Source organism: Scleropages formosus, chromosome 6, assembly GCF_900964775.1.
Source record: "Scleropages formosus chromosome 6, fSclFor1.1, whole genome shotgun sequence".
In the NCBI taxonomy this organism is placed as follows: domain Eukaryota; kingdom Metazoa; phylum Chordata; class Actinopteri; order Osteoglossiformes; family Osteoglossidae; genus Scleropages; species Scleropages formosus.
In genome coordinates this window covers 11,632,259-11,651,402 of record NC_041811.1, presented here as the reverse complement: position 1 = coordinate 11,651,402, position 19,144 = coordinate 11,632,259, and the positions used below count along the sequence as shown (strand labels likewise).

At 41.8% G+C, this 19,144-nt stretch overlaps 1 protein-coding gene across 3 annotated transcripts; it reads right to left on the bottom strand.

Annotated features, from left to right (window-relative positions):
- Positions 1-3,892: 3,892 nt before the first annotated feature.
- On the bottom strand, positions 3,893-18,657 carry lhx3 (LIM homeobox 3). Of its 3 annotated transcripts, none has more exons than XM_018740315.1 (6): positions 18,582-18,657; positions 9,581-9,752; positions 9,261-9,463; positions 7,375-7,526; positions 5,172-5,343; positions 3,893-4,494 (listed from the first exon to the last, which is right to left on the bottom strand). In XM_018740315.1, exons 1-6 carry the CDS (start codon positions 18,655-18,657, stop codon positions 4,070-4,072), a joined length of 1,200 nt encoding a protein of 399 aa, XP_018595831.1. In that variant the 3' UTR covers positions 3,893-4,069. The 3 variants fall into 3 exon arrangements, with proteins under 3 accessions (XP_018595831.1, XP_018595832.1, XP_029108885.1); XM_018740316.1 differs by having other exon boundaries at positions 18,588-18,657; XM_029253052.1 differs by lacking the exon at positions 18,582-18,657 and adding an exon at positions 15,288-15,384.
- Between the last annotated feature and the right edge of the window lie 487 nt (positions 18,658-19,144).

Below are 19,144 nucleotides of genomic sequence, written 5' to 3'. Positions count from 1 at the left end.
TCTGTAATCATACATTTCTTTCGTTAAAATGTGTCAGGAACTGTCAGAATTTTTAAACTACTACTGTACTATATTTGATTATTTTGACCTCTGTTTTCCAACAGTTTCATTTGCCATGCTGTGATCCGAAAGTACTTTGAAGCTAAAATTTTAAGTGTCTTCACTCGATGGAGTTTGTTTGTCCACATATACATTTTCACTGTTCTTGTTCTATCAACAAATATTCTTCAGGAGTTCAATGTGTCTAATAGAACCTAACTCTAAATAGGTAAAGTAATGAGGAAACTCAGAGGTGAGGCCTTGATATGCCCACGGGATAATGGATTAAATACATCAATCTGGCATGAGCCGTCTCAGTAAGCAAGGCTGGGTTATCTCCAGATCGAAATGTTGCTGCGCTCTCTGCATCACATTTCTTCACTAAAGAGCCATTGAACTGTTGATACACCTTTGGTAATTAGCCAGACAGGCAATTTGCAAATTCAGTTACATCTCTAGGTTTCTCAGGTTCCTCCATCAGTATTGTGATGAGCAGGATGCAATGCCATTAATCAAGGTAAACGGTACTGTATCGATACGGTTACAGGACACCAGTACAGTTGTTATTCTATTCCTGTGGTAAGGTGTTATTTAATCTTAAGAAAAAGTTATTTTGTAAAAAGAAAAATGGACATTGTATAAAAAGAAATGGATTTTACATCTTTAGTTCATATATGAATTTTTTTTTCCTGTATCAGTAGCAGACATCAACTCATTCTGTTCAAAATGTTTCCCTGCTTGGAAAACAATCTGTTTAATTTACTGTAATTACCTTATGCATACATTCAGTGACTACTTCATTAGGTACACATTCTTGTTCATGCAAGCAGAATGGTCCTCCAAACATCAATTCATGCTCATATATAAAGCATGCAGTCAGGGTTGAGAGGTTCTCTTACTCTTGGACTAAGCATTAACATGAGCAAGATGCATGATCAAGGGTGATTTTGAGCATGATGTGATTGTTGGTGCCAGCTATGGTTGTCCCAACATCTCAGAAGCAGCCGCATTCCAGATATTCTTTCAAAGAACAGTGTCAAAAGTTTACAGAGAATGGTGCAGCACACAGAAAAAAATCCATTCAGTTTCACAGTGATTTGCAGAAAGGCTTCCCTGAACACACAGCTCATAGAACCTTGAAGTGGCTGGGCTACAGCAGCAGAAGACCAGACCAAGTTCCACCCCTGTCAGCTAACAAGAGTAAAATAAGGCTCCATGTGTTCACCAAAACTGGATTTTGAAAGAGTAGAAAAATGTTGCCTGCCCTGACAAATTTTAATTTCTGTTGCCATATGCTGTTAGTAAGGTCAGAATTTGAAATCAAGAACATGAATCCATAGTCTGATCCTGCCTTGTGTCAGAGGTACAAGGTAGTGGTGGTATAATGGTGTGGGGAATGTTTTCTTGGCACATCTGAGGCCCCTTATTACCAGATGGGCATCATTTGAATTCCACGGCTTACCAAATGTTACTGCTGAGCAGGTGTTTCGCTTCATGGCCACGGTCTACCCTTTTCTCATACTTCCAGCAGGATAATGCACCACATCATAGAGCATTCACCATCTCAAGGAAACTCCAAAGACATGAAAGTAAGTTCAGCTCACTTCAGTGATCTTCACGGTCCCAGATCTCAGTCCATTCTAGCATCTTTGGGATGAGGTGGAGTGAGAGGTTTGCAGCATGAATGTGTAACAGAGAAATCTGAAAGAACTGTGTGACGCTCTCATATCAGCATGGGCCAGCATCCATAAGAAATATTTCCAGAACTTTGCTGAATTCATGCTTTGAATAATTAAGGCTGTTCTGGAGGGAAAACAGGGACCTACACCTGACTAGGCAGTTGCACCTGAATGAAGTTGTTACTGAGCATCGGTTATCACATAAAAGAAGTAAAGACGTGATTATCAATCACTTCCCTCTAAATCTACGCAAAATGAAAAAAACAAGGCCAGAAAGCTGATGTACCCGAATTTTGATTCCAGTTCACTTCATACTTAATTTCAGTTCAGTTGTGTGCAAATGAATAAAACTTAAATTGCAGCTGTTTTTTTTTTTTCTTTGAAGCTTTAAGAAAACTCAGAATGTATCTGTATTCTCATTATAAATTCTGTATGATTGTATAATGAAAAAAATCATAATGAAAGTAATCTTGTTAAACTTCTATCTATTAACTTTAAAATGCCTTTGACATAAAATTTAATCCTGTATAGTCACCAAATGGGTTTGCAGTAACTATTTATTGATACTGCATATGGCTCACGAATAAAAGTATATCTGTGCATAAGGGGAAAGTTCTTAGTTTCTTGCCGATATAATTTGATATGAGTGTCCTCCAGTGTGGTATTCTCAAAGATTCTCAATCATAACCTTATTTTAGAAACGTTATGATTATAACAATGAATTAAACATAATATGTTTAGTGTATTATTGGTCTCATTCAGGATAAGTCCATTGCCTTAACTGTTTCCTGCTGAATCTCCAGTTCAAAAGTCATCTGCAGATTTTCCCCAAAATTTACTGGCTGCTTAGCACTGACAAGAGCACCACCAATTTGAGACCTGAGACAATCAGGAGGCCATAGTCCACTTGCTCGGAGACACCGCATCAAAGTTGATCCACTTTAGCGGCCCGTCCCACATCTATCCATTCACGATCTATAAATATGCGCCGCTAAGCAAAGTTGGCGACTTTTATTTAGCGCGTGCATGTATCGCTCCCAAATTTCCAAAAATGCCCAAGATGAGAGGCTAGCTACAGATACACAGAGCTATTTGGATTTCACTGACAAATTTATTAAAGACCAGTATCACTTAATCATCGGATAGAATAAATAAGACATGAAACATAATCCACATAAACAAACACTTACAGTGGCCTGGGCAAAGCCTGCTCGGGCTGTTTCAGCATTATGAAAGGAACAAGATACATATCAGGACACACAAATGCATAGAAATTCTCTAAATTTAAAAAGCAAAACAACACGTACACCTTGTGTCGATCCACTTTTAAAAGTTTAGCTTAACCCGCGAGGGGCTGTCAAATGTAAGCTTCCACAATGGTAAAGTGTAACATTTGGCAATAACAGACAATGTCAAGAAGGACAAAAATAAATAAGTCTGTAAGGTATGTCTGCGCTGAAATAAGTTGGAACCAATGGATTGAGCGGGAAGTCTGTCACTGCACAGTCAGGTTGCGCCGGCTCTGCCGTTATCCACCTGTGTAGCACCTTAACCGCACTTGAGCTGCCGGAAAAGACGTTCAAAGAACTGAGTGAATGGAGGGACTGCAAAGTCCCTCCTGAAAATTAAAGTCTGTTTTCACGGGGTCAAATTCGATCCTGCGGATCGCCGCTGAAAAAACGCTCGCCAAGGGTAGTAGGACCGCATGAGCAATGCGATCCATACCAGCGTGTTACTCCTGTAGAAATGCAGTGCTGGTGTAGCCATGATCGATGAGGGCAGCAAAATCCCCACAGGAAACGTAACAAAAAAGAACAACGTAAATAGATATTTCGTTTCATTTTGGAAAAGGAGAGGATCTCAGGCATCTTGGTTTTGTCAGAAGTCTTTTCTACAGCGTACTTCTGGGGATGGTTCCTCCTTCCAGATGTAACGTACTGAAGCGCACGGCTTGGAAGGACGGGGTTCTGAAGAGCTGTCATGGGGACATCCCGAAGCATGATTTCATCAAGTGCAGCCTCGCTGCAGTAGCTCAACGTCAAGGCTGCAAAGAGTGACGCTCATTTTCTGATGTCTTTAGGGCCTTGCAGACCCCTTCGGTTTTCCGTCATTTAAAAAGCCCACTAGCGGTCAGTTACTCAGTTCATTCATCAAGCTGATGTCAAAGTCCCAGATCCCCTTGACAGGTCGTTCAATGTTTGGCTCCCAACTCAGTCTGTTTCAGTGGTGACTGTAACAATGTGTGGGACCACATCCGTCATGAAATGCAGATATTTTTCCAGAGTACAATAAATGATTTTGTATTGTATCTATATAGTGCCTTTTGCACTACTGGACATGGATAAGGGTCCTCAGAACTGAGTGTGGTCCACCTCATCGAGCCAGGAGGCGGGGCTTGCCGGGAAGTCTGGGTAGCCTCCGCTGCTGCCCGTGGACAAGTCCGAACTGGGGCCATTGCCGCCTCCCATCGCCCGCATGGCTGGGGTCATGCCGGGATGCCCGCCTTGGGTCATGATGGACAGGCCTGAGTCAGGGTAGACGAGGCTGGAGATGAGTGGCTGATGTCCAGGCAGGGCTTGAAGGGATCCCGGTGACTGGGGAAGGCCATAGGGACTGCTCGATCGGATGTCGTGGTACTGATCCTGTGGCTGGACGACCCCTTGCTCCAGGGGGAAGTTGCCATGGCTACCACCCTGGCGACCAATAGCTGGGGATGTCTCGCTCAGGCTGCTGTACAGCCCATTGGAGTGGCTGACATCTGGCACAGCAGGCTCATCTGAAGAGGCGAGGAGAAAGACAAACAGAAATTGTAATGAATACTGGAATGATCGCCCTCTACCCCTCAGAACTGCTGAATCCCGATCAACATTTGAGAAGGATCCCAAAATACTTCTCTTCTAGACTAACTTCTCTCCTAATTTTCAATCAACTCCATAAACTTGCACTACATTATATATGTCATTAAATCAAGTGTACTCACCACCAATTCTATATGCAGCTACTCACGTAATGTACGCTGGCTAAACAGCAGTATCAGACTAAATGACTGCACTTTGTGAATAAGGTCTGGATCTATATCTCGTCATCTGTTGGCAAAATGTACTTTTGTTTTCTCTTGAGGAAAAGTGTATGCCAAAGGAATAAATAAATTACATACATTAGGAAAATCTACACATTTTAAAAGACCTTCTCATTAATCAATTTTAATATCACACACCCACACACTCACACACACAGTCTCAAACGCGGTCGCGGCAAACCGGAGCCTAACCCAGTAACGCAGAGCATAGGGCTGGAAGAGGGGACACACCCAGGATGGGACGCCAGTGTGCAGCAAGGCACCCCAACCGGGACTCAAACCCAGACCCACCAGAGAGCGGGACCTGGCCAAGCTTGCTGTGCCACTGCGCCCCACGCAATTGTAATATTTGTTCTGTTAATGCACTGCAGTACCTGTGAAGGACACCTCTGCGTCGCTGTCCATGCCCTCTTCCTGAACGCTGTCCTTGTCCGATTTTGAGCCGCCCCGCGACCTCTTCATGCTGCGGAAGTACTGACCCCACCTTTGCCGTCCAGCATCCTTCTTCAGCCTCTTCTCCTTGGCACGCCTGTTCTGGAACCATACCTGTGTGGGAACACACGGCAAAGCATAAGGGGTCAAAACATCAGGGTATCAAAGCCCCCCTGTCAACTTCTAAGGCATAAGACGCACATCTCCTCCTACACCCACTGATTGTACCTTTTAGCCTGAACAAGTTAAAATAGGGAACGTTTGGTTGAGATCAGCACATATATTGCCTTTAATGTGTGTCACTAATCACATTAATTGAGATCATTAACTGGACACCACTTTGCTGTACACAATAAATTTAATTGGATCGTAATTCTGTCTATTCTTGAAAGATTGGTGTGACATTAACAAATCTGTCCTGATCTCATGAACTCCCTCTCTGCCTCAGGAGCACTGAATCCCTCCAGGAATTCAATAGGCCCTTAAAACTCATCACTTGGGCAGCAGCGTGGCAGCGGCGCGGTAGGGCTTGGCCGGGTCCTGCTCTCTAGTGGGTCTGTGGTTCGAGTCCTGCTTGGGGTGCCTTGTGATGGACTGGCGTCACGTCCTGGGTGTGTCCCCTCCATCCCTGCACCCTGCGTTGCTGGGTTAGGCTCCGGTTCGCCGCAGCCCCGCTCGGGACAAGCCGTTTCGTACAGTGTGTGTGAACTCATCATTTTTAAACCCATTTCTTTTTTGACAGCTACATAAATGAATCCAAATTAGACGAATAAGCTACACTTTTGTAACCATGTGTCTGTGTCCAAAGCTCTTCATCTGTCGTGAAATGCACCTTTGTTTACTCTGAGTTTGTCACTTTGGACGAACGCATCTGGCAAAACCATCAATGTGCATGACAGAAGCTCTCACTACTAGCTGTGCATAATCCTGAACACAAAAAAAAATGTACATTGCTTGCTCTCTCAGCATATGGACATAGCTGGACATGTGGTAAAGCAGTAGCTCTATGGGCTTTTCTCAAGGGTAAAATAAAATGTCACCACCAGGGACTCGAACACATTACCTTCCGATTGTAAAATCAATTCTTAAACCTCATTTAAGGATACCTGCTGAATTAAGTCAACTAACTCGCACTGCATTTTCACATTGTTCTTTAAGATACACTTATTCAAAGGGGTCATGATTTGTTTCTTCTCTTACCTGTAGATGAGCTAAGTCATTAAGCTTAGAATTTGTGTGTTTTTACAAAAAATTTTTGGGTGTCATTAATAAATGGACAACTAAGACAACCTGTTTTTAGACCATAGAAAATATCACACACACACACACACACACACACACACACACACACAGAGTCTGAAACTGCTTGTCCCAAGCAGACTTGCGATGAACCAGTCCCTAACCCGACAACACAGGGCACAAGACTGGAGGGGGAGGGGACACACCCAGGACGGGACAGCAGTCCATTGCAAGGCGACCCAAGCGGGACTCGAACCCCAGACCCACCAGAGGGCAGAACCCAACCAAGCCCGCTGCACCACTGTGCCCCATCCACAGAAAATGATACCTCTAATATAATCTTCCTAGCAGAGCTCTCTACTATCTAATTGGCTTCAGTCATTCAAATTCAGTGTGGCCCACACAGACGAAGTCATCATAAATCATAATTTTACAAATGCATCTCCTTCCTTTTCCCCATTGTTTCGGATTTTTAACTTGAAACCTGGTGGATCTGGCTTACAGACGTCTTGCAGAGAGTCCTTGCAGATAATCTAATTTGTCGAATCGTTCTTTTTTAAATGACACTTTAATGAAGCTACATAAGCGAATTCATGCTGACATCCTGTTTTTTAAGTCCCTTAAAAGGGAAATGAGTAATGGAGATTGGAAGAATAGAGTCCCTTTCAAGTTCTCACGGTGCCCTCAAGTAGGCATAAAACAATATATATGGCTGAAGTCAGCCACCGTGGTCCTACCTATAGACAATGCAGAAATGGCCCGTCCTCTATGATCTCATCATAAATTATGATTTTCATTTAACTGCATCGTTGCGAAAATTAAAGCCATTAAGTTCCCACTCTTGCACTTCTATGTGATTACTTCTGCTTTTTTTTTTGCGAAATACAGCCGGAGCCGAAACAATACCTGAACCACTCTCATATCCAGGCCCGTTTCTGACGACAGCTGCTCTCGAACGTGCCTGGCGGGTTTAGGAGAGTTGTTGTAGGCGTTTTTCAGGGTCTCCAGCTGTTTGGCTGTGATAGTGGTCCGCGGTCTTTTCGCAGTAGAGTCTGCCTCTGGAAAACACAGAATTCACAAGCTCAGTCACAGCTTTGGTTCACTTTGAGAATTTAGATTCAGAATTAATAAACAAATAATTGAATGCATGCGGGTTGGTCGACACTTTTTTGCTTCTTGTTTCTTAGTTAAATGACACGGCAAAATTTAAACGTTACTGCAATTCATTTTATTTCACAGGAACAACAAATATTAATACTCATCTTTGACTGAAAATATATAAATAAATAATATTTAAAGAGAAGTATACTTTTATGTAGTATGGCCCTAACCATGAACAGTGAGCAGAAGACGACATAATTTAATAAATCTAAAGTGCTTTTGGACTCTTTTTGTGGCATCATTGCACTAATCGGCATTAAAGTTTTCCTTTCTACACAGTTATGATGAATTTGCAACACAACAGCGGTTATTCATAATTAAGAGTTTTTGAACAAAACATTTTTTGTCTGGAAAAGTATAAGTAATACAGCATTTATAGTTAAAGTTCCACACCTCTCCATGTGTATTTTACCACTATAAAGCAACATGGGACAGAATTAAGTATTTGCTTTTGAGATTTTATTTTATTTATAAGCTCTTTGCTTGACTTATGTAGAAGTTGTCTGGACAATTGGATGATAACTGAAGTTTGCGTACTCATAGCGCATTAATGGTGAGCTTGAGAAACGGGTGCATTCAAGTAGACTAGAGGGTTGGACGGGTACAAATGGTTGGATCCGCGTACCTTGGAGGGTAAGTAATGCAAGTCGTCAGTCACCAGAGCATCAGGAAAAGGTTAAATCACATGATGTCAGCAGGTGATTTTGCATCTTTCAAAGCAACCTGCTGAATCGCATTTTGCGTACACGGGGTGCAGAGTTTAATCAGGACGCAGAATGTGCTGACTTCCAGCCTCTGTCAGAGGAAGTTACATGACGTATTTGTCGGGAGACTGGCCATTTTTCTCTTTCCCCTGCTTGGATTTGCAGTATAGGAAAAAGTAGCATGGTATTGACTGAGAGACAAATTCGGTGTTATCTGTGCAGGAAGGTCAAGTGTTCGAGGATGACCTGTTGACCTCGCAGATTAAGTTCACTGTTCAAAGAAGACATCCTGTGAGACGTCGGCGAGTGAAAATGATGGAAATACACACGACAGCTCAACGCAGGTTTTAATTTGATCTGAAACCGCACATACATTGCAATGCTTCATAATGCACGAGTTTGTGTTGGAAGATAAAGGGGATGTAAAAATCCAGGAGGTGTATTACATTTACAAGTACAATGTGCAGTAAAATTGGCGTTTAAACTGTTGCCGGCGATGATGTAAACTCTCCAAGCATTGATTCAACACAGCAGTAGTTTATTTTAACAAGGAAGATATTCTGAAATTAAATTCGAAAACTTTTTCTAAATAATAATGGGGAATTATCGAAAACAACAGCAGTATAAGCAATACAACTGTTTGAACATGACATGATAGTGCAGTATGTACTTGAAATAAAGTGCTCCTGATCAATTAGGGTTACACTTAAAAGCTAAAATGTGTTAGAAATGCAGGTGTACTTATAGAAATTATTTTAATAAGGTTACAAAGGCATCTGAAAAATATACGAGACTGCACCTACATCCTGATTTTGCCATTATTTTTTTTTGTAAATTACACATTTTTCCAGCATTTTTTCCCCCCGGTGATGCAGTACGCCTGCGATCGGCAGGGAAAGACAAACGAAATGTTGCGCTGTTGCTCACCCCTCTGCTTGGCTGTCTCGTAGTCCGCCTTGCACACCAATCTGCTGTCCTCCATCAGGTAGTACTCGTCCCCCGTGGCCAGCTGCCTCTTGCACACGATGCATGCAAAGCAGTGCAGGTGGTACACAAAGTCCTGTGCCCGCCGCACCACCTGCGTGGGCGGAATACCCTGCTGGCATGCGGCACATTTGGTCCCAAATCTCCTTTTGGGAAGAAGAGACAACCGGATGTTTCCAATAAGGGACTAATGTGCTCATGCAAAACTTGGGCAATGAGAATAAGAGAACTGTCCGTGTGTCTGGTATGGAGAGATGACTCACTTGAAGAAGTCCTCCTTACAGTACACACTGTCACCCCTGCTGAAGCACTTGTCCGCCAGCTGTGCCTGACAGTCGCTGCATCTCAGACACTTGCTGTGCCAGTGCCGGTCGAGGACCTTGAGGATGAACCTGTCTGTGATGTGCTGATTGCAGCCAGCGCAAACTGGGATCTCTGGAAGGTGCAGGAAGAGCAAACAGAACACTAAACAAAGCATTTCTTAGAGAGAGCGGACAACTAGACACTGGTACTACTGCCTATAATAATAATAATAATAATAATAATAATAATAGTAATAACTGTTATTAATAAATAATTATATGTATTTTATTATAAGAAAAAATATTCTTGTTGTTGTTGTTGTTATTATTATTATTAGGCTTGAGGCATTGTTTTAAAAAAGGTTAAGATTAAATTCCGTTAAATAATTCACAAATGTCTTATGAAGGTTATAATAACGTTAACCAACGGAAAAAATATTTTTGACACTTTTTAGACTGTGTGGCAAAATGAGATGATCGTTGAAAACAAAATTAGAGAAAGAAAAACTGTTCCACGTGCGGTCCAAGTCCCGCTTCTTAACGTTCATGTTCTATCTATGCACTTTGACTTTCAATAGTCCGCATTAAAATACAGCTGCTGTTGTTTGAATGTCTGCAGTATATGTTCCATCTCCATTACTGCGCTAAGCATTTTTTTCTAATAATATAAAATATTAAAATAATCACTTTTACAAAACAGTCTTGAGGAATAAACAGGTGTTCTGAGACCACAAGTGCAGCGCAAGAAGATGAAACGCAAGACCGGGATGAAAACGCGCAATTTTCCGGCGTGTTTCGTACGAAGAAATTCACAGAAGAGAACAACTGATATTTGCTAAGAGCGGCAGTTATTTTACACACCATACAAACCACTGGGCTTACAATGGGCGAATTGTCGAGAACTAAAAAACACATGAATTAAGCGACTTTAAACGACTGGAAAACAAATGAATACCAAATGAATTTGATCTGGAAATAAACTGGTGTGAAGAGCGGAGCAGTGATTGCAAGGACACCCTACAGTGGAATAACAAGTTTAGGAGATAACTACAAATAACCTGGGCCAAATTCATTCAAACTTAATTTTTAATGAATATTCCACTGTTCTCGTAACTGTAAGATGCTATTGTTCTTTGAAAATGACCAACATATAGAAAGGGAATATAAACTCAGCTCTGAAGTTCCGTGTTCCCCAGCGGCTCCCTGGAGCCCCAACCTCTATAATAACCAATAATAATGCAAAGAGCTACGCGGGGTCCAATCCTGCATGAATCGTTCTATTTATGGAGCCACTTCTTGAGTTCTTCATGCCCTCGATATCCAACCCATCCTTCCTCCATCCATCCCAGAAAAGAAACTGGAGGAACCCCAGAGCCCTTACTTTGCATGATGCTCAACGAAGGGATGCGCTGAGAAGGGGCTTCTGGGGCCCAAAGCCCATCCAGTTCCGCAGAAAACGGTGGGGATGGTGCGTTAGTGCCACTTAGGAAAACGCCTCCATTTGTCCGCGCAAACAAAAGTGAGAGATGCGCAAAGAACAGTCTGGAAGAGCACCAGCTGAGTCCGGGAAGCTCAGTCGGTTTGGCCAATAGAAAGAGGCCTGTAGGATCACCCAGCAGACCAAAGTGAACTTAATTTTTTTTTTTTTTAAAAAAAAAGAAAGAAAAGGGACGGTGGGGGGGGGGGGGGGGGGAGCTGACACTAACATAACCACATGGGGTGAATTAGCAAATTATATTTTAAATAAAGAAAAGAAAAGAAGCAGTTCATTTAATTTCGCCGATGCTGCTGCGCTGTTTCCACCGTTGCGAAATATTTACGCAGCAAAGACAAAGCGAGAAAATCACAGCAAATTACTGAGGGGAAAAGGGACTGGAACCACACTGGCATTTCCAGCCTGTGGTGGAAACGTCCTCCTACGCGACTCCGCGCACCTCCACATATTTCCACGCTGCGCTTCATATTTAGCTCGATGCGCCTCTAAGAATAAACATTTTCCGCAATAATCTTCACCAAATCGAAATTCACATTTCAATCTGTGGGCATGAATTCAGGGAAGGAGCTGAGATTTGAACTGCTTTCACACATTAACTCAACATTTCTGATAAAATCCGTATTCCACACCCAATATTCGGAACATTGCTTGAACAAACTTATTCGAATTTGTTAATTCGATTTTTTTTTTTTTTTGCCCTTTATTCGACGAGCGCGGGGATCTTTCTCACCCTTCACTGGCCACAGCCCTGTGTGTGACCTGAACTCGAAATCCCGCATTGTCCACCTGGGGCTATAAAAGCTCTGCTGTGTTTAATATATAATTCATAACAGCAAGCCGCGGAGATGCACCGTCCTTATCCATTCCAAATCACCCAACGAAATCCTCTCGACACGCATCACTTAGAAACACCCTGATTTACACACCCGCCCATTTTCCACTCACGTTGTCAGTCAACTGCTTTTATACAAGCGACAAAGTTTCTCTTTGAGCTCTTAACACTATACGATTTCATTTCACATTTTACAAGGAGCGCATTATCCAGAATTCGTTTCGGGGTGAATAATTATATATAGAGCATCACCGTCCAAACCATAAATGATGCATTAAAAAAATCCTGTTAAGAACAAGTAATATAAAGTAATGCTGTAATCGCATTTTCTTTCACAAAAATGTGATTTATTAGAGACACGGAAATTTATTATGATACATAATTAATAATTATTAAATTAACTATAATATAATATATAATTTTTTTTGTCTGCACAATTTACATTCTGTTATGAACAAAAAAAAAATTATCTGATCTGTTTTCTCGGTTTTCGGAACTGTAAATGACCTGGGATTGTGGCATTTCAGTTCCTCCGTTAAAAAACGAAACAACTAACTTCCATTAATATACTCCTAAAACAACGAAAACACAATTAAGTTATTCTGAAGGAGCTTCTTTATATCTCACTGCAAAACTCTTTAAATTTAAACATCGAAATGGATCATTTTATTGTGCCGGTACACAGGGTGTCTTAAGCTAAAGATTTAAAGAATTTAATCTCCAACCACCAAAATGTTTATAATACTCCAAACTTTTGAAATGCGAACACACCAAATAAGAGCTTCTCATAAGCAAAAAACATTATTCGCATAGGTCTATTTAAGGAACGAACGAATGAAATAATATAAACATAAAAAACGGACCAGTTATGAGAATGTACTTCATAAAATGCAAAATACCAGCAGTAAACTTTAATGGCTATATTGGAAACATTCTGCCTTTTACCGGTATCATATATACATATTATATATACATACACACACACACACACACACATATATATATACATATAATTATATATATAATTTTGCTGTATGCCTTTTTATAAAATCGAATTAATGCATTTTCTTTGCAACCCAGTCACAATAAGGCACTGAAATGTACAAACGATACCCGTGGAAATGATCTAATTCCACGATTGGAGGAGGTCACTTTCGCCTTCATATTGATACCTTCTGCGGGTTGGGATTTAAAAAATGTGGTATTCAAATTTTGATATTGAAAGAGTGCAATAAATGTTGAGGGTTTGTAATTTATCATTTACTGACTTCATGAAATCATACTCAGCTATAATCGCACACGTTCCTTTACGTTTCAGCCACTTAATCGGCATATTAATCCGATTAAAATACATTATAAGAAGATGGTTTATATACTCCTTAAAATTAGGCCTTTGGACGCTCTTTGATGCCAAGTTCTTCTTCTGCTAAAGTTCCTTATATGTGCAACTCGACAAACAAACATGGGAAGTTTACCTGCTGGCTCCAAATGCACCTCTTTTTCTATATATTTTGAACAGCATGTTAATTTAATAAGGAAAAATAAACTATCCAATCATTTTATATCAGTTTTATAATAGTAATATTTAAAACTTAGGGAAAGGGTACTTTATGATTATTATTATTACTATTATTATTATTATTATTGTTGTTGTTGTTGCTGCTCTTTTGTTGTTTGGCATAATGAGTTAAATTACACATAACTGTTTCAAATTGGGACTCTTGCTCGCAGTTTACAGAAAAGGGAGGTCAGCGACAAGTCGAGACAGCATTGTTCAGCTTCATATTACTGCATGTCTTTGTGGATTTATGTGCAAATTATGCTCGTGTCTGGCAATCTTCATCAACAGAACAGGCAGAATTATTTAGGGGATCACTTGTCTACATTATGATGGAGAATTCAGTGCACCCCCCCCCTTGTTTAGTAAAAAAACGCAGTAACACAGGGGTCATGTAAATGGTCATATAGATGCGACACTGTAAGAAAATACAGTTTTAATCATAAACTGTTCTACAGTGTAGCATCGTCTGCTGCCACAGCTCACTATGAAATAAACAGAATCCAGAGCTGCGATCAAATCATCTGCAAAACAGCTTCCAAAACCCCTTACAGTTTAATACACAGGCTAATATAAAATCAGTTTGACCAAAATAAGTAAAAAAATAAGACTTCGACAAAGATATGTCAAATGTATGTTTTTTAGTTAGAGATTAAGTTACTTTCTGTAGTAACTTAAAATCTCATTTAAGAAGAATGGCTGCAAAATATGACCACCTCAAGCTCACACATGATATGGAATATAATAATAATTACATGGAATATATGGACCTGATTATATGGATTACATTATCTGGAATAGATGCCATTTAATTATATTTTTACTTTGGTGGTGGGCAAACATGTGTTCTAGTCTACAATATAACCACATCAAAAGTGTCGTTTTTATTAAAACAGGTCATTATAATTTACAAATAGCCTTAGCTGCCTCATAAAACATGCAATTGGTTAATTTATAATTATCGACACGCAAATTTACAATGTATTTCGTTTCCTTTCTCCACAGCAACGTACAACTGTGGCACACAAAAGTGCATTTCACAATAAGAAAAAGACGCTAATAAATAATTTTATAATCAGGTAGTAGGCAGTACAGAAATTTTGAGGGTCGATAATAAAGTATATTACTTTCCTTCTAACTAAAATTTTACTTTCAAATATTTAAACTTGCACTGCTTTGCTACGTTTAAATGGTTTGTACTATTCAGCTGATATATAAAATCTGCTCAACGGAATACAGCATGAGAAAAAAAAAAAAGACATGGAGAGGCACAATCGAGAATAAAACAATGAGACACGTACATCCTACGCTTTTTGTGTGTTTTCCACAAATCCTTTGCCTTCACCATCCGAATTTACCGACGGTCCGGTGTTCAGAACAGACCAAAAGTGTCGGAGAAAAACAGAAGGAAACATTTTAAGCAAATATCGGAAACAAACTAAAAGCACGAACAGACAGCTCGTCCAGCCACTTGCAGATCTTCAGATATGAACTGAAATTGCTTATTATTCACAGAAGTTAGGCTATTTAAGAAAATGCGTGCTTTGTATAATAACAATAAAGCGGTTCACTGGAAATTCTCGCGCACTTCGGCACCGACTTACTGAAGAGCGTGTCCATGCGTAAGGTGTGTTTCCCGGTAAAATGCGGCACTAAAACACAAAATGTGAGCTTGTGAAACGAAAGAACGTCCATGAAGGTGAAGCACGGAGATCTGAAGCTTTATGACAGTTAAGGTCCGCATGTCAAGGCGCTGAAGTTACGCAGTAACGCCTCGGAGTACCTTTGCGGAGATCCTCGTTCTGCGCTAACAGCGCGAGCAGTATTTCCGTGTTATTCGCCGTGTTTTTCGGAGAGTTTCGACCATTAAACGCATCCATGTCTCATTATGTCCTGCAGGGATGCCGATGGACAGCGGTTCGGTCCACTTCAGCGCGCTGCGGTCTGCGCGCGCTGCTCCGTGCGCTTTGCGCCCTGCGTGCGGGACACCGGATCACTGCACTGCCGAGTTGCCCAGGTGACTCCAGTGTTGTACCAGTGAAAGATGGTGTATCGTCACCTCACACCCCCACCTCCCCATCTGGACTCTCTCTGAGAGCCACGAGTGCAGCTTGAAGGAGCACGAGAGGAACCGTAACCACAGAAGTGACGGTCACAGATTGAGCTCAGCTGCACCACGGGATCTTCCAGCTGAAACTTCCCTCAATTTCACATCGCAGCCTTCGCGTGAGGTTATGAAATAATACTTAGGCACGAGGCTTTGTAGCTATTCAGAAGTACTACCCGAAAATCCAGAGGTTTTCCTTTTGACATCAGTCTCTTGAAATGTTTTAAATGAGTCGATGTAAATAAGCACGAAAAAAAAAAAAATCTATTTGAAAACAGACTGAAGAAAACAGGAAAAAATCAAAACACCAGCGCTGGGTTTTGAGAGGCATGATGTCAGGTTGTAGAAGGATTATAGATTTCTGGGGGATCGGGGATGGATTTTGATTTTACTGTCCTGCTACAGATGATCTAGAGAATCAGTGTCTTGGTTTTAATAAATGATATAATTATGACTGAGAATTACTCGAAGTGAAATTCTACAAAAGTGCACATATTCAGTGGCATCTATCATTCTTTCAGCGAATTACAGCAAATGCACGGCCTGTCAGTAAAACATACGGAAAGACTTGATTATTTCATCTTAAATATGGATCTGTATAATAATAAGAACCGCACATTATTTAAGGACCATTTGTATAGGACTTTGGAGAATAAAATATGTCCTCGTCGTCCATGTGTTGTCGTGGTCATCATCCTGGTTACTCATTTACACCATACTGTGAATACCACGGTAAAAGCCAAAAAAATATCCTAAGGGGATCCACACAAGTACTCATAATGAAACGAGCGCGCCTTTACGCACTGCGCAGCAGTGTATTTTTACCCTGCAGGGGTTATGTAAAAGGAATCACTCCTCCGCCTGGAGACTTCCAAAAGACAACTGTTTACTTTGGGAGAGGTTGGTCGCTCGATAAAATGTTAAGTGTGGCAACAGCCAGATGAATTTTATTGACACGACTCTTTAGTGCGCGAGGGGCGTCCAGGGAAATCAGGCGCAGTGCCACTGCGGACCATTCCTCTGATGAATTCAAAATCAATGTCCCATTTGCCTGCGTTTTCCCACTGTATGAAATACATTTTGGTTGAAAGGGGCGCGATGCTTCAATGTTCCCTCCCGCTTTTGAGCTTTTAATAATATTTTTATGTCTCATTGATCGTCCTGCCTTGAAGGGCGAGGCGACAGTAATGGGGTAAAATGAGCGATGCTTAAAAATAATGAAGTAAAGGGTGAGAGGAGCGCGGACTTAATGGGGTGAGCACTCAGTATGATAAAAAGAAAATCCGAAAAGCAAATAAAAATAATAATCAAAATAATAATATCAACAGTTCTGCACAATGATTTCCAACATGTTGCAATAGCTACGCCGAAGCGCAAACTTTCAGTACTGTAATAATGAAGGACTGGTGGAATTACGTTTTATAGACGTATGTTCGTTGTCTGAACGCATTTTTTTTTCCCACACAAAGAGCTAAAGAATGGAAATAATGGGGGGGGGGGGGGGGGGGAATCGTAACAATTACCTTTACTCTATTATACAGCATTTACCTGACATAAGAGATCAAACATTCAGCTACACACACAGGCGCATCGCTGTTGTCAGTGTGCTCTCGTTCGACGCAAAGATAATAAAATTAATTCACATTCATCTCAAAGTTATATTTAAATCAGAGGAGTTTCTGACTTTTATCAGCTTTACTTTTTATTTATTTATTTATTTATTTATTTTGAGGCCAACGCTAAGCTTGTGCTTAACTATTAGTGCAGGATCTAATGCCCTTACATTGTTCCGTAAGATATTAGAATAAAAAGATCATTTATGAGCGACGGTCGCTAATACGCTTTACTGGGAATCAGGAGAAACTGGAAGCCCCAAACACACACAGGCTTTCCGACCACACAGGTGTTCTAGAAACAAACTCTAAAACAATTCAAAATATGACATTATTTCGCTTTATTTGGCTGAGGCAGCTGAGTGAGGGGACTGAAACTTTTAGTCAGCATTATAAGGATATATCCATTTATAAATTACCGTATTCCTACTGTATACCTTTATGGTAATTACTTTGAGCAAGGGCACTACAGCATCAGAGAGACCGAAGCAAAAATCCATCAGATCACAAACTGACCTCGATAACCACTACGCCACCTGCTGACCAGGAGTGAAATAACACACAAAGGTGCGAAACTGCCGACGAGTGGAACTTTGCTCGTGTTCGCTCCACTTTTCCAGCCCCAGGTGCCGCAGTGGGGGCGCAACCCGATACCTGTTGAGTGTTTGTGTCCTGCTCCTGCAGGTCGTCCTGCCTGCGGCGCCCTTGGGGGGCGGGGGCGGGGGGTGCGCAGCGTGTCGGGGGTCTCACGACAGCAGTGAGTGAGCGATGGTGCGAAATGACAGCGCGCGCTCAACATCTGCTCATCTCGTTTGCTCACAATGCGACTCATTACGTATTCATAACGTCTCTGGCGTGCGGGGCACGCGCCAGAAAATAATTAAAAAGCGCAGGGTTGTCCAGCGTTAACTTCGGAGACGCCACGTTAAATGTAAAGAATCTGCCGCAAAATCAGTGACGGACGTATAACCTGAAAAACACGCAACGGAGACGATACATTAACTTTTTCGCAGCGACACTCGCGTCCAACTTATTTTGCATGGCTGTATATTATAGTATTTACGGCTCTGCAAAATAGCCTGTTGAAACGGGCTGTTTTTTTTCTAACGCGGTTGGAGAAATAATGAAAGAGTTGTCGCGCGCCGGTCCCCCGCGGCGCCGGTAGCTGCGATGACTGCACTTCACGCGCAATTTTACGCCAAATTATGTGCCATCGATTAACAAGCGGTAACGGAATTCCGCAAAAGCGACAGTGTCAATCCTCCCTTTGTAAAATAAACCGCTGTCGGTAATGACCGTAATAGGACGCAGAGACCTGAAACAATGGAAAATGTAAATTATAGAAGAGGATCCGCGCTCTTACCTTGAGCCGAGCTGTACCTGGAGTAATTTCCAAGGTTCTGACAACTGGATCCTGGGTTTTCGAGCAACATTCTGAACAGAATAATGATTAAAAAATAATAAGAACGGTAATAAGCAGTAGCTATAATAATAATGTAAGTGATAAAGAGGCGGGAGGAAAGGGAAGCGACAGGAATGCTGGAGGTGGATGTGAACGAAGAGGAGGCTCGGGTGCGATCGCGCTCCCGCGCAGTGACGGTGTCACCAGTGGACCCGCGTGCGGAGGGGCGAGAACTTTAAAACGCGTCCGGTGGCTCCACAGAGATGGGGGGCTTCTGTCAAAGAGGGGGGTGGTGGGAGTGGGTGGGGGTGTGGGGGGGCGCTGTGCGAGAGGTGGGGTCCCTCGCAATTAGAAAGCGTCAGCTGACCTGCGCGATCTGCCTGTTTTTGCATATTAACAGTTCGATCGAGAGGCGCGCGCGGTGAAAGGCCCCTCCGCTGTCCGCGGTGCTGAAGGGGCGCGCGTCGGTGTGGGTGGGGTGGGGGCGTGTGTGTGTGTGTGTGTGTGCGTGTGTGTGC